The sequence below is a fragment of the Alligator mississippiensis genome, chromosome 1, assembly GCF_030867095.1.
Source record: "Alligator mississippiensis isolate rAllMis1 chromosome 1, rAllMis1, whole genome shotgun sequence".
NCBI classification, from domain to species: domain Eukaryota; kingdom Metazoa; phylum Chordata; order Crocodylia; family Alligatoridae; genus Alligator; species Alligator mississippiensis.
The window spans coordinates 206,944,110-206,959,069 of NC_081824.1; the positions used below are offsets into that span (position 1 = coordinate 206,944,110).

Here is a 14,960-nt window from a genome sequence, read left to right on the forward strand (position 1 = left end):
TGATCAGACAGGCACATGAAAAGTTGTGATGCTCCCTCTTCTCCTTACTTTATGCGCAGACAGAAGTGACAGCAGTTTATGCCTGATCTAGCCCCTGAAACTGTGGCACCAATTGCCCATGGGCAGCACCCAAAGTTATCAGAGAAACTGAAATAGACTAAGATCTAGCCCCTGAAAGTGCTCTACACCCATGACCAAATGGAAGTGCATAGCTGCAGAGCACTTTAAAGGGGCCTGATTCTGTGAAAATCTGACCCCTCATTGTATGCAACCCCTGCTCCCCCATTCCCCCCCTACCCCCCATCTTTGGCTGGCTCCTGGGACCTAGTATGAGGGCAGCCCTGCACACACATGCACTCCATAAGTAATAATGTTGTGATATCAAACCTTGCCTTCACTCAACAGATGTTTCTGTTTTTACCATCAATTGACTTCTCGTATAAACACAACTGTGCTTTCTTCTGCAGAAAGCCACAGAACTTGTGAATAGGATAAACTATCTGATATAATCCTACCTGACAGCTTCTAGTATGGATTGTATGAGGGGTCAGATGAAGACACTTCAAAGTGGAGTGCCTTCGGTAACTTTTGTCTACGCCACCTCTCAGCCCTGTCACCATTTTCAGAATGGGAGGGAGGAAAGGGAGTGGAGGGAATTTGGTCTGTGTTTTTTTCAGCTAGCGCTGGAGGGTGGGGTGGGTGGATTGGAGCCCCCTGAGGTGGGTTGTAGGTGGGGGGCTCCAATCCACCCACCTCACCCTCCAGGCTGGGAACCTCTAGGAGCTCCCTCTGCTCCCTCCCCCCTCCCATTCTGAAAGCAGTGTGGAGGCTGGGAGGTAGGAGGGGTGTTGCTAAGGGAAACTGGCTGCAGGCTTGCAGCCAGCAGCTGGATTCCCCAACCCCTGAGACTCAACAGCATACTTCTGTTGGGTCCAGGGGATCATTGTAACTCATGCAAAGTGGCATGAGTTACAACAGGGAGCTGCACTTCTGTTTGCACCTTTTATTACTATCTTCCCTCTGCCTACCATTCCCCATCCTACATAATTTATTAAAAAGCAAATTTCATTACTAACAAAGCTGTGACAATTGTTTACTGTAGTCCTCTACTTGAGTACTTTCATTTTTTTTTAAATCTGTTTATATCTTTTAGATTATGAGCCTTTTGTGACTAGTATTGCCCCTTTTCTACAAACATAATTGGATCCATATCCTGATTTAGTGCTTTCAGGCACTACATAATATAAATACTTACTACTAATAATACTTAAATTACTCTGCCCTCCAACATACAGGGAGTGTCTACACATGCATTTACTGCACTGTATGTTACTGCGCAGTAAGCAGCTATTAAACTAATGTCTATACATGTAGGCAATTACTTCGGTGTAAAGTTATTCCAAAGTCAGAGAACACGCACAGCATTACTGTGCAGTAAGGTGTCTACTTGTGACTTACTGGGCAGTAGCTACTGGGGAGTAAATTTACTAGGCTAGCCATCATGCAAGTAGCAAATTTACTCTTGAGTAGCATAAATAGCCATAGTTACTGTGCAGTAATGGTGCGCATGTAAACATGCCCACTATCATTCAACCTGCCCACAAGGCTAAGACTTGAAAATTCTTGGGGTTCGGATGAGACTGTAAGCTCTTTCGCATGTCACTAGTTCTTACTCTTGGGAGTAATTCCAGACTTGGGTGTTTTGAGTGAGAATGAAAGAATTACAAGAGGAATGCCACTCAAGTTTTCTTCACTGCTAAAATACTGGATTAATGGCTCTGGAATGCAAATGAATAACATTATCAAAAGAACTTGTCACAATGAATGGAATTAGAATCTACATGCAGTTCCTGATATGGGGGAAAAAAATATCACAGCATACCACTTTTGTTTCTAACGTGTGGGGTTTGTTTACCTCATCCATAGCATGAAAGAGGAGCTCAGCTGAGCACTGCAGTCTGATCACCTAGAAATAGTATAGCTACATCTTTGATGTGAAGCATGAATTTGTTGTTTTAATATATCATAACAATAACATTTGCAGGCAAAGCTACAGCTGCTGTTTTTACAAAATGCAAATCAGAATTTACACATGGTAGGGCAGATTCTGTTCTTTTATAACGGTCCAAATTAGGAAGAATTCCTTTGATTTAAGTGGAATTACCATGGATGTACATCAGTGTAACTGGAGAATATTCAAATTCATATACAACATCCAGGAAATCTTTTACCTCCTCCCTCAAAGGGCCCCTGCCACCACTGAGGGGAGCTCCAGGCTCCCCATGGGTGCTAGCCTAGGGGCTAGCAGGGAGCATTGAGCCAGGAGACAGCCCTGGGGGCTGCTTGATGCTGGGGTGGGGACAATGTCCCCCTGTCTCGGTAGCAGGGAGCTCCTGGCCATGGCTTTCCAATCAAGGGCATGGGGCTTGGAAAGAGCTGTAGAGGAGGGGTAGGTTCCAGCCCCCTGCCCTGATCCATTAGTGGAGCAGCTAGCAGATCTCACTGCTAGCTGCCCCACTGGTGGATTGGGGTGGGGGGCTTGGACCTACCCCATCCCTGCAGCACTTTCCAAGCCCCATGCCTCAATCACGTGATTGGGGCATGGGGCTCGGACCTGCCCCTGACTGGGACAATTCCCAGCCATCCCCAGGTTGTGCAGGAAGGTCTGCATATGCAGCCCAGAACTGACTGGGGACAGCCCAAAAGAGGACAGTCCACGGCCACCTTGAGGCTGTACGTGCCAGCTCTAGGCTGGGCTGGGAACTGTGCCCATGCAAGGAGCTCCCAGTCCCTGCTCTGCAATCACAATTGCAATTGTGGAGTGATGGCTGGGGAGCTTGTTCCCAGCTCCCGCTCCACGATTGCAGAGCTGGGGCTGGGATCAACAAGATTGTGATCAGACAACAGGGGCTGCTGCCAAGGCAGGGGGACATTGTCCCCATCCAGGCATGCAGGGCAGGGTCTAGGGAGCTTGTTTCCCACCCAGCTGCATAAGCACAGAGCTGGTGGGGGGAAACAGGCTGGGGAGCATGTTCCCCCCACCAGCTTCACGCTGCAGAGTTGAGCAGGGAACAGGCTCCCCAGCCCCTGCCAGGAGGGAACTCCCAGCACCGGCTCCATGACCATGGGGCCACTGCTGGGAAATGCTTATCTCCCAGCCTGAGCTCTGCAGGTGGATGCTCAGGCTGGGAGGCCCTTATCTCCCAGCAGCAGTCCCATAGTCAGGGAGGCACTGCTGGGAAATAAGGGTCTCCCAGCTCAAGCCCTATGACCACGGAGCTCAGGCTGGGAGATAAGGGTCTCCCAGCCCCACTCCCTGGTCACAGTCTCAGAGCAGGGGGACATAGTCCCCACCAGGGCTCCTGTGGCAGAGCCTGCCATGGCAGCAGGCAGCTCCCGGGGGCAGGGAGCAATTTTCTGCCCTCTGGTGGACACCTGACTGGGAGCAGATTTTGCACCTGGTCTGGCATCTACACAAGCACTATGGCATCATTACTAATGCTGACTAAATTTGCACCCAGTGTTTCTTTATTTCTGCATTTACAAGAACATTGATATAAAACCATATGTTATACTTAAATTGGTTTGAATATTTTTTCATGTGTGTGATATTTTTGCAAAATTTTTCTTCCATTAAATGCTCTGAATTAGTATCAAAACTGCTTTTATCAAAGCTATTCCTTTTTGTGCTGGGAGCGGTTGCTAAGTAAGCCTTTGGAATGCATCAAACAGTATGTGCTCCAATAAATAAATAAATATGTCAGATGTACTATAGAAGAGAGAAGAATATTACCAAGCAAATAGCATGTGCTTGAACCTTTCAAGGCTCATCAAAGTCAGTAGTTTAAACAAATTAATAGAAACATTTCTAAAGAAAGGGGAAAATGACTTTGGCAATACATAGGCTTCTTGTGCAATAGTAGCCAGTCCAAGCTACAAACTTCAATTCTACACTTATAAAAGAACATGCCCAAAAATATGAATTTTTTATATGCAAGCAGAAAAATAAGTGCTTATGTCCTCATAAGCACGAGCAAACACTTACAGTGCACACAACGGGCCTGTGTACTTTTTAAACTTCAGAATCAAAGACCACAGCTAAATATTTGGCTGTATGAAATTATTCTCTCCTTCACTCCAAAATTTGTATTTTGGAAAACGGATCTACTCTGCTTGCAAGTCTATGTGCAGTAGCCAGGCCTTTAGAACAGGGGTTTCAAACATGCCCTGTGGGCCAGATCCAGTGTGTGGAGCCCCAGCATCAAGCCACCAGTGCTGCCCCTGGGTCAGCCCCAATAGGCAGGGCCCAGGATGCCCGCCACATGCAATGCCCATCCCAACTGCTTGGGGACTGTGCCACATGGGCAAACGTGTGAGGATTGGAACCTGGCAGGACTGGAACTGGCACTACATGTGGCACAGTCTGTCTGGGGGCATGTAGCATGGAGCCCAGACCAGCCAGAGCAGGTACCATGCTAGGCACAGTACCTGCCCTAGCCAGACTGTGCTACACACAGCACCTGTGCCAGCATCTGGGACCTGCACCACATGCAATGTGGGACTGGCCGGAGCAGGTATATGTGCAGTGCAGTTTGGTCAGGGCAGACGCTATGCGCAGCATGATGCCTACTCTGGCTGGTCTGGGACCTGTGTGACAGCCCTCAGCCAGACTGCACCACACGTGGCACTCATTCTGACTGCTCTGAACTCCATACCACACACACAACACAGGACCCAGACTGGCTGGAGCAGGCACTGGGTCCGGTATGCTGGGGGAAGGAGGGGATTTGTGGGCCTGATCAGCCCTGTGCCACTTCTCCAGTTCATGGGGCTGAATGAGTTTTGACACCCCTGTTTCAGAACATAGGGCAGCGCAACCCATGTGGAGGATACTGCCTTAAATGCAAGATTTGTCCTTTGTACTTAATTATGAAATTACTTTAGAAAAACTGAAACAAGAGCTAAATTCTACTACAGGGGAGTCCCAACAATGGACCCCCTGCAGTAGATATAAACTCTGATGTTGCTCAGGTCATACTATGAATCTTATGGTGAAATAGATCTCCAAGTCATCTACGTGCATTAGCCACATGAGTCAAATTAGACAGTCCTGTATCTGTATACAGAGTATACAACTATTGGAATTTGGAATATTCTGACAATTTGGAATATGGAATCATCCCATGAAAACTCACTGATATAATTCAGCTATTATAGATAGTTTATGTAAGCAGTGAAGTATACTATAGATATAAAGTATATATGTATCATATTATAACAGGGGGGCATCCCAGGGCAGTCAGTCATTAGCCTGCCCGCCTGTCTCTGAGCTAACTGCCCACCTTCCTTGCCTTCCAAGTCTTGATGATAATAATTAAGATGTCAATCAAGTGGGAGGCTGCCTATTTACTTGCCATGATGCCAAGGGCATTACACATGGCTCCAACTTTCCCTTACCACGTCCCATGCCTCACAGATGGCATCCTGTAGGCAGCCAAGCTCTCCTGTACTCTTCTCCCTCTCAGCAGTGCCCCCCACCCCCCAGAACCTTTGGCCACACAGACCCTGGCCCCATCTTCACAGGCCAGTCGGACCCCATGCCCCTGGCTTTGGGTGTCTCTCACGGTGGGCCCCTGGCCCTTTTGATCCCCCCCACTCCCCACCCAGGTCCTGGCCCCAGCATTGACCAGTCAAGGGTCCATCCAGTCAGGATTCTGCTGTCTTGCCTTCTCCCCCTCACAACTCTGCCACCCCTTCGCTGAAGTTCTCTGTCCCTTGAGCCTCAGCCCTCTCAATATTCACTCTGCTCTGGGTTCCCTGCCTGTACCAGCTCACCCCAGGGCTTCCTGCCCATCAATTCCACTCCGCGATCTCTCAACCCATAACTGTGGAGGCTGGGGTTATAAGGTGCCCCTTACTTGCCTTTCACTGGGGAAGTGACTGGCCTGGCATTTCTTGGGAATGTCCCGCCACGAGTAGCCCCACCAAACCAGCCCGGCCCAGCACAGTGCAGTTTTTGGTCATGCCCAGGACCTGGAGCCTCCTCCTTCCCCATAGCTCCTGCCCATATACCTCCAAGCATGTCCCATGATGTTGTGAGCAGTAGCTCCAGCCAGGAGGTGTTCTGTCCAGGGTTGCAGCGGCAAACTGCTGCCTCAGCCCTGAGGGCCAGGATCTAAAATGGAGGCTGCTCAGTCCCCTCCTCCAATCCCAGGGCCCTCCTGCGGTTGTGTGACTGCCTCATCAGGGCTGGCCCACATCTGCCGGATGCCCTGCTGCCTGCTCTCTGCCCTTAAAGTTTCGGGCACCAAAGGTGCTCTGCCACAACTATGTTATGGGGGGGGGTGTGGATATGTAATATATATGGACACATTATACCATAGTGCATATATATTTACTTTTTCATGTAAGTATATTATAGATAGTGGAATTAGGCATGTCTTTTCTTAGCTGACAATCTGGAAAAATCCTGAATCATAAATAATTTACTTCAGTTTCAACTTTTCTTTGTGCAGGTTATGGAGCCTTGCTGATCATGCCTTGATTGCTCGCTGTAATATGGAGGAAGCTGTACGCAGTGTATCTTTTAGTCCTGATGGATCCCAACTAGCTCTTGGGATGAAAGATGGCTCCTTTATCGTTCTCAGAGTAAGGTAAGAGGAGGAAAATTGAATTTCAGGGCTGGTAGTTCTTTCTCTAGTAACTTAAGGCCAAATCCTGAAGGCCTTATTTGAGACTTTTTAAAAATCAATGGGTATGTTATCTAAAAAAAAAAAGAAAAGATTGAATTGAACTGAGCACAGACCACAATTTCTCCAGTGTGTGTAAAGACATGAATGTTTGACTTGCAAATAGTGTAAACTCATGTTTCAACTAAACTCACGCTTCAATCTATAAGAGTGGTTTTCTACCTCATTAGACTCAAGGCACCCCTCATTAGATTTTCAGGCTGATCTATAACTTTGATTTAGGTTTAAATTAAAATCAAATACCTCTTTTACCATCACTAATATTGCCTACAATCAAGTATTTTAGAACTAGCATGGTCTCTGTGAAGACCTCTGCCTTGTGTCTTACTGCGATTCAAATGAAATACATTTTTGCAGAACAGAAATTATGTTTTTGATATACTCATAGATGTTATAGGTTTGAGATGGACATTCTCATTACATATGTCAAGAAAATTTGCAAGCACATGCACATTAGGTGCTGCTTTCACTTCCCATGTCATAAAACAGTCCCTTTAAACTTTCTTGAATGGCAGTAATACCATATCAAAAGTCATAGTACTGGATATTTTTTATTTGGAATAATGGAAGCACATACATTTGAAAATGTGGTTTATTAACTTTTTCCTTGCAGCTTATATACAGTTGTGGATTGCTACATCACATGGGTGTAATATACTTCAGTTATTTTTAGATCGTGTTTTATACTTTCTTTGCAGAGCTGCAAAGGCTACAGAAGTACTCAAGGGTACTACTGTACTCAGGAATAAGGATCTCTATTTTTCTTCTTCATGTTCTGAAAATATTAAAAAATACAAGTGCTAATTTCCCATCAATTTCTCTTGTTTTCAAGGGTAGTATAAAATGTTATTATTATTTAACACTCTTTGCTTTGGGAAAATGACCACTTATTTTATTTAAGAGGATTTGGTTTAAGGCCATAAGAAAGCATTTACTATGAAGATTGTGGGAAGACAGATTACAAAATGACTACATAATGAAAGTAAAATGTGTGATTTTTTGTTTGTTTTGTCAGACTTTTTAATAGGAAGAAGGAAATATGTCTTTGCATGCCTTGTGGGCTATATATCCAGACAAAATAAGTACAAGGGCATTCCTCGTCCTGTGGAGATTTGCATATGTGCACACTTGGGCACTGTAAACAATCTGGTGGTTGGGAAAGCAAATGTGGTTAAAAACACCCAGGAAGAGTTGTCAGCATTTTTTGTCTTAGAGAATAATTTTTAAATGCCTCAGCTGATTCAATTCTGTAACATTTTAATGTGTTTGCTGAAATATATTAAAACTACAGTCACATAATAGTACTAGCATAGACTTAAATATCCTTAAATAATATTCATATTTTAAAACCTTCTTAAAAGATCATTTTCTTTCTTTTCTGGCTACTAAGCTTTTCTGTGTCTGACAATCATCTTGTTCATAATCTGGCTGGCATCTAACATTATTTATGATTCCAATGCATTTCAATCTGGTAAGAATAAGTCATGAGCCTGGTATTCTATCTTTAAAAGTATGGCAACCTGTTTTCATAAAGCCCTTAATATAACTGTTTCTCTGTCTTTTCCATGATTTTGCTTTCTTTTAGATTAGCAGTTCCACACACCTTGAATGTTGGAAACTCTGGCCTCTGGCATTATATTTTTCTCTTGACTCAAATGGGTTTGGTCACTTGGGACTTTCAAAATATATTAACTTCAAGCCATGATAGGGAAATCCAAAATATGGGCCATCCTTCTCAGTAACAGCATTTATTCTTGTGCAGTACAGTCCCCTCCCTGTATTAGTATTAAAGCAAGGTTGGTCAAAACACAAAATTTCATGAAAATATTTCTGTTTTAATTGGCAGCTTTTTGTTACTAGTTGAAAGGTCTGTAAAAAACTTCTTTAAATGATGAGGTTAGCAATTTAAAAAATCAAATTTACATTTTTTTGTGGAAGATGAGGAAAAAAAATATTTCCTGGTTAGCTTCAACTGTATTCTCTCTGCATTCCAGAGTCTCTTTCTACCATCTATTGTTGCTGTTGACCCATAAGCGTGTTACCCACCACATACACCTCTGGTGCATAAGAATTATTCAAGACTGAATGAAGTGTATTTATAGTTATATGCCAGGAAACTATGGCACAGTAAAGAAATAAAATTTAAGTTACACACATGCATGCCTATATGAGTGTAATTTATTTCTTTATTAGATTTATATACATAAATATATAAAGTGTGTGTGTGTATACACACACACACATACATATGTGTGTATGTATATGTGTGTGTGTATAATGTATACATATACACCTTTATGTGTGTACACACACACACACACACACACACACACACACACACACACAAAGGTGTATATGTATATATTGGATACATGCATCTACATATGTGCAGATGGTGTCTGCAAGTCAGAAAACAAGTTCTATTTGATTTTGAGTTTTCTTGGGATATTTGATAGTGGAAAGTTTTCTTTCCTTGTTTTCCCCCCTTCCCCTCCACCTTAATTATTATTATTTAATTTTACCCGTCCTTCGGATAGGCAAGGCATCCAGATCTGCCTAATAAATCTTTTTGAAAATATATTCTAAGAGCTCGGTCTTCATCTACCAGAATTGCTGTTTTTAATTCTTTGACCGAAAACCACTCTGGGGAAGACTTTTTTGGGGGGAAAGCAGCATAAAAATCAAATAAATTAAGTATAAAATATTATTTAGGCGGAGGAGAAGGAATTATTTATATCTTTCTTGATCCATCAAAAGGCAGACAAGATCGGAGGAAGAAACAACTAGTTCTTATAACGGAATTTGCCACACTCATTTATTCAGTTTTTGTTTTCAGGCCAATTCACTGAAATTTGGATTACATAGTCATAAATTAATAATTTATATTCTCACTCTTCATTCTTGTAGAGATATGACAGAGGTAGTTCATATCAAAGACCGAAAGGAAGTAATTCATGAAATGAAATTTTCGCCAGATGGCTCTTACCTTGCTGTGGGTTCTAATGACGGCCCTGTGGATGTCTATGCAGTTGCTCAACGGTATAAGAAAATTGGAGAATGTAATAAGTCATCTAGTTTTATTACTCATATTGACTGGTCTGTGGATAGTAAATTCTTGCAAACCAATGATGGTGCAGGAGAGCGACTGTTCTACAGGATGCCATGTAAGTTTACCAATAATTTTGTTCTATGGACAGATCGATGGCTTATAAGGGGGAAACAGAATAAGTCTAATTCAAATTTTACTTCTCAGTTATTTGTTTATCTCTATACTTTCTTCATAGATTTTTAGATTCATAGATATTGGGGTCGGAAGGGATCTCAGCAGATCAGTGAGTCTGACCCCCTGCCTGGGTAGGAAAGAGCACTGGGGTCTTCCTAATGGAAGACATATTTACAGTTCATATTAAACTTTAGCTTTTGGAAAAAGAAATATCTTTTCTTAACTTCATTTATCATATTGTACATTGTTCCCATATTAGGCATAGTATAGATCAACTCACTAAAGAAGGAACTCATTTTCATCATGAATGGCTTAAAAATAGCTTCTGCTGTGTGTTCCTTTCCTACCATCTGATGCATAATTATTAAGAATTTGATTTCTAGAGGATAGGAGAAGTTGTCTGGGTAAATTTCAAGCCTATTCTTTAGGCTTGAAGAATAAAAGACACCGTGGGCCTGGTGATCCAACCCATAGATCCGTAGATCCATAGATCTGGCCTGCAGGGTCAGATGAGTTTGATAACCCCAGACTAGATAATCTCCTGAGGTCCCTTATAACCACACTTTTCTAGGATTCTGTAGTTCTTTAAGATTTTTTTTATAATACTCTAAGTAGCACATAAGAAACACCTCAGTAATTTGTGATATGTTACAAGCTAAATTGATCCTCTTCAGCACATATTTGAAGTGATAGTGCTTCCAAAGTACTGATAGATTTACATTTTGATTAAAATGATTGGAAATATTCTGCTAAACATAAAATCTAGTAGACTTGGTATCCCAAATCATCCCATGGTTGATAGCCCAGAGGTTGCAAGTTCAAGGCCACAGCAGAGGTATGACCATGTCAGTTTCCAACAAATCTGTGCATTCTGCTAAATACCTTTTCAGAAGGACACAAAAAAGGAAAGGAAGAATGAAAGCTAAAGATTCACACTGGGTACATATACACAAACTATTAATGTGCAGCAATAAACTCCGAAGCAGCTCAAGCTGGAATCAACTGCTCCCAGGTGCAGCACCTACATGAGCACCCAGGACTGCAGCAAATTGAGCCAGGGTAGAGAAGCTCTGGGCTGGCTGGGGGTCACCCCCAGGCTCCAGGTGTTTGCGTCAGGTGGCGGAGGGGCTGGCAGGAGCAATTTGCGCCTGGTGGTCACCATTTACATGTGTGTTTGATCACATTTAATGACTCCTTGGAAGATAATCCTGTCCCCGACATGTGCTTTAATATTGGCACATGTGTAGATGGTGATGCTTTACTGTGAAGCTAATTAGTCAACAGTTTTGAAAAACAAAGGAAATATATAATTAAGTGGTTATAGATTGTTTGCACAAATATTCCTAAGCCTGGCATACAAATGAGCTTGAATTAAAATGCTGGATCTAATGGCCAAAGACATTCAGGCCAGCTGGTATTTAGTTGGGTTTATTCTCATTTTAAAACTTTATTTTTAATTGACCTTTGTTCATAGGTTTACAATGCAGGTAATGTATAATGGTATGCATTCTATGTACAAGAAGGTTCACTATGTTTCCCCTATTGTCGTGGTGCACGTTCTCCAGCCTGCAGAGACATGTCCTCTGGCTCAAAGGGCTCCCCATAGGTTTGGAAATTTGGTGGTAGGGGAGCAGTGGCAATTAACACTCCCAGTGCTCCCTCACCGCCAAATTTTCAAGACCTGTGAGCTAGATGATGTGGACCTGAGCATGGGGCCAGGGCTGCAGATATAAACAGATTTAGGGCCCATCTAGCATGTGGGGCTGGGACCAGATGTAATCCAGCATGGGGGGCCAAAGTCTGATCCAGCTAGGGCCTGATACAAAGCATGGGGCCAGGGTCAGGGCCTGATCCACCATGTAGGGCTGTGGGCACAGTCTCGTCTGTGGGGGCAAAGCTAGGGCCTGGTCCAGTGCGTGGGGCCAGGGCTGCAGGCACGATATGATGTGTGAGACCAGGGTCAGGGTCTGATCCAGTGACCCCCACACAATAGATTGGGCCCAGAGACTAGATCTGCCTGCAGACTGAACCCACACCACTCATCCAGCCCACAGGGCTGAAAGATTGGACACCACTGCCGCACAGCATATTCTCTGTATGACTAGCTCAAAGATCTTCACAATTCTTCATAGAATTCTTAAATTGTGTGTGGTTTCAGATATTATAAAACTGATCATCTCTTGCTGTTTGTGTTGTGATTTTAATTCTAGTAGTTACATTACTTCTTTTATGAAACATGAATCAAAATGCATGTGAGCTGATCTTTTTTTCCCCAATTATTTTTATTCTCTTGGTATGTACAAGATATCCAAAAACACTATTTATATAGAACATTGAAGCTTCCTATGAAGTCATGTCGTACCTAATTAATTTAGAGTAAAGCCATTAAGTATAAAACAGTCTCTGCTAATGGCAATAACTACAGCATAATGACAGATTAACTAAATAATCTTATGTTACTGACCTCATATAATCCAATAAAGCAGACTGCTGCACCAAGTTGAAAATCTGAAATGGAAAATGGTCAATTTAGGAGTAAAAAGCTATATTTTTAGAACTATAATTCCTATTTCAAAATTGGAATTAGTGCATATTATTAAGTTTAGAACAGGTATAAATGCAATAGCTACTTATGTGTACATAACTGCCTTTTTTTAGTTGCTTATTTTTTCCAGAATGCTATTCATGATTAACTTTTGAGCTAAATTAATTCTTAGTATTTTAAATGGTGCTGGGTCAGGACCTTTATGACGAGCCATGAAAAAATTCATAACCAAATAGATCATATTTGTGTAAAATAAACTAATGGGTCTTCGAGTCCTTTACAGAAGCAAAAACATGAAGCTCAAGAAGAATACAGAACTGCAATGTAAAAAATGCATATTTATTTTGAACTATATAAACATCATATTAAATTGAATGTTTTCAGCTGGAAAGCATTTAACCAACAAAGAGGAGATCAAAGGAATTCACTGGGCTTCATGGACCTGTGTGATAGGGTCTGAGGTGAATGGAATTTGGCCCAAATATACTAACATCACAGATGTCAACTCTGTAGATGGAAATTACGGTAGCTCAGTGCTTGTGACTGGAGATGATTTTGGATTGGTTAAATTATTCAGATTTCCTTGCCTAAAGAAAGGTAAGAGTTTTTTGTTGTGGAGAATGCAATGATAAACGTCTTTTGAGTGTACATGATATTACAATGATCGTACACTAATATAAGTACTTTGGATTTAATTTTTCTGTGATGTCTATTCTGAAATCCCAGTAATATTCAGAAGTCTTTCTAATGTTAATAACAGTTATATGCATGCTATTGGGAGATTATGTCTCACTGACTCTAAAAGGATCACTCAATATTTGTAATATTTCAGTGGAGTTGTATCTTGCATTCAGTAACACTTGATATAGGCAGATGTCAAATAAGACTGTTCTTATCACTTGTTAACAAGATTTATTTGTACAAACTGAGACAACGTCTGGTATTTTTTCAAGTATCCTTCTGAGTTGTCAAATTATTATGTAAGTGTTCAATTCCATGCAAGTTCTAAGATTTAATTGTATGTGTTCTTGTACCTATTTGACCTTTTTAAAGCTCAGAACCCGTATTTTTATTAAAACTTTGATCTTTGATTTTTACTTAAATATAATTGTATTAAATTCAGGCAGTCTTGTCTGAATATAGCTTTTCTTCTTTGCCTTTACTTTGTAACTTTACTTGGTTGTTCTTTTTCTTTGCCTTGAGTCTATATGATTTAATTCTGTAAAATTCACTTTTTTTAAGTGACAGGCATACACAATTAAGTAGTATTTGTATGCTTTTTATTGTCAAAATAAAAAAAACATATTTTTTTCGGCATCTTTTAAGATAATCTTCCAAATAATTAGAATAGGTAATCTAATGTAGAAGATTCACAGGTTGCAAAAAGGATATGTATTTTTAAAAAGCTTAAACATGTATGTTTCCCTGTGATTTGTATACCCTAGTGCAGTGGTGCTCAACCATTTGGCCCTGCTGTCCAGGTGAGTGGTATGGGGCTGGTCCTCAGGCTGGATTGAGCCCTGTTCTAGGATTGGCGCCAGGGACCCAGCACCACCCCTTGCTTGGCCCATGCACCAGGATTGTGTTGCAGGAACCCAATAGTGCCTCTTTCTGCTGGGATTGGGCCTCAGGGCCCCAACACCACCTCCTCCCACCACTACACACTAGGATTGGGCTTTGGGGGCCTGGCCCTCCTCTCCTCCTGTTGAGATCAGTGCCTGGTTTTGCCCCCCTCCCAGCACCCCACACCAGGATTTGGCCCTGGGGCCTGGCACCACCCCACTAGGCCTGGCAGGCTGGATTGGATGCCCATTTCCCACTACCAAATTTCCAGACCTATGGGGAGCCCTGAAGGCTGGATGACATGGCACCATGAGCCAAGGGTGAGCACTCCTGCCCTGCTGTAATGCAGTGGCATACTCTGCAGCATTTTCTGTGTGTATTTTTTCTAAAATTAGAGGACCTATCCTTTCAGACCTGTTTGGTTGTGAGTAAATTCTCATTCTGTAGTGCAACTGCTCACTGCAACAGCTGGTTGGGCCAGGTAATGTTCCAGTTTCTTTTGACATATTTCTAACACATTTCAGTGGTTTAGCTGCCACCATTTATTTTCCTATTTCACACTACCAGCTATTTTTTTTAAATTGTAAAATACATATTAGAAAAGAAAAATGAGCAGCTAGCTCCCAATTTCAATTTTTAATTAAAAACCTAAATTTAACAGAGGCTTTGTTTTCCCTTCTTTAGAAGACTCATTAGAGATAAATAGGGAAAATATTGCTATGCACGAAGCTCCTTCCAACGTTCAACGCTGATTAAAGAGGGATGGAGATGTATTCCTGCCAGAGTCTGTGATATTATTCTTTAGGCATTTGCCTGTACTAAAAAAATGTATTGGCTTCAGTTGATTTAAAAATAACTAAGTTAAACCAGTACAAAACCC

At 42.1% G+C, this 14,960-nt stretch overlaps 1 protein-coding gene across 2 annotated transcripts in view; it reads left to right on the forward strand.

Annotated features, from left to right (window-relative positions):
* EML6 (EMAP like 6) overlaps positions 1-14,960 on the forward strand; it is a 325,901-nt gene that overhangs the window by 161,915 nt on the left and 149,026 nt on the right. For both annotated transcript variants that reach the window (XM_019500824.2, XM_059719398.1), the window contains exons 8-10: positions 6,516-6,653; positions 9,657-9,913; positions 12,902-13,114. In XM_019500824.2, the coding sequence (XP_019356369.1) occupies positions 6,516-6,653; positions 9,657-9,913; positions 12,902-13,114 (608 nt within the window). The remainder of the gene's footprint in view (positions 1-6,515; positions 6,654-9,656; positions 9,914-12,901; positions 13,115-14,960) is intronic.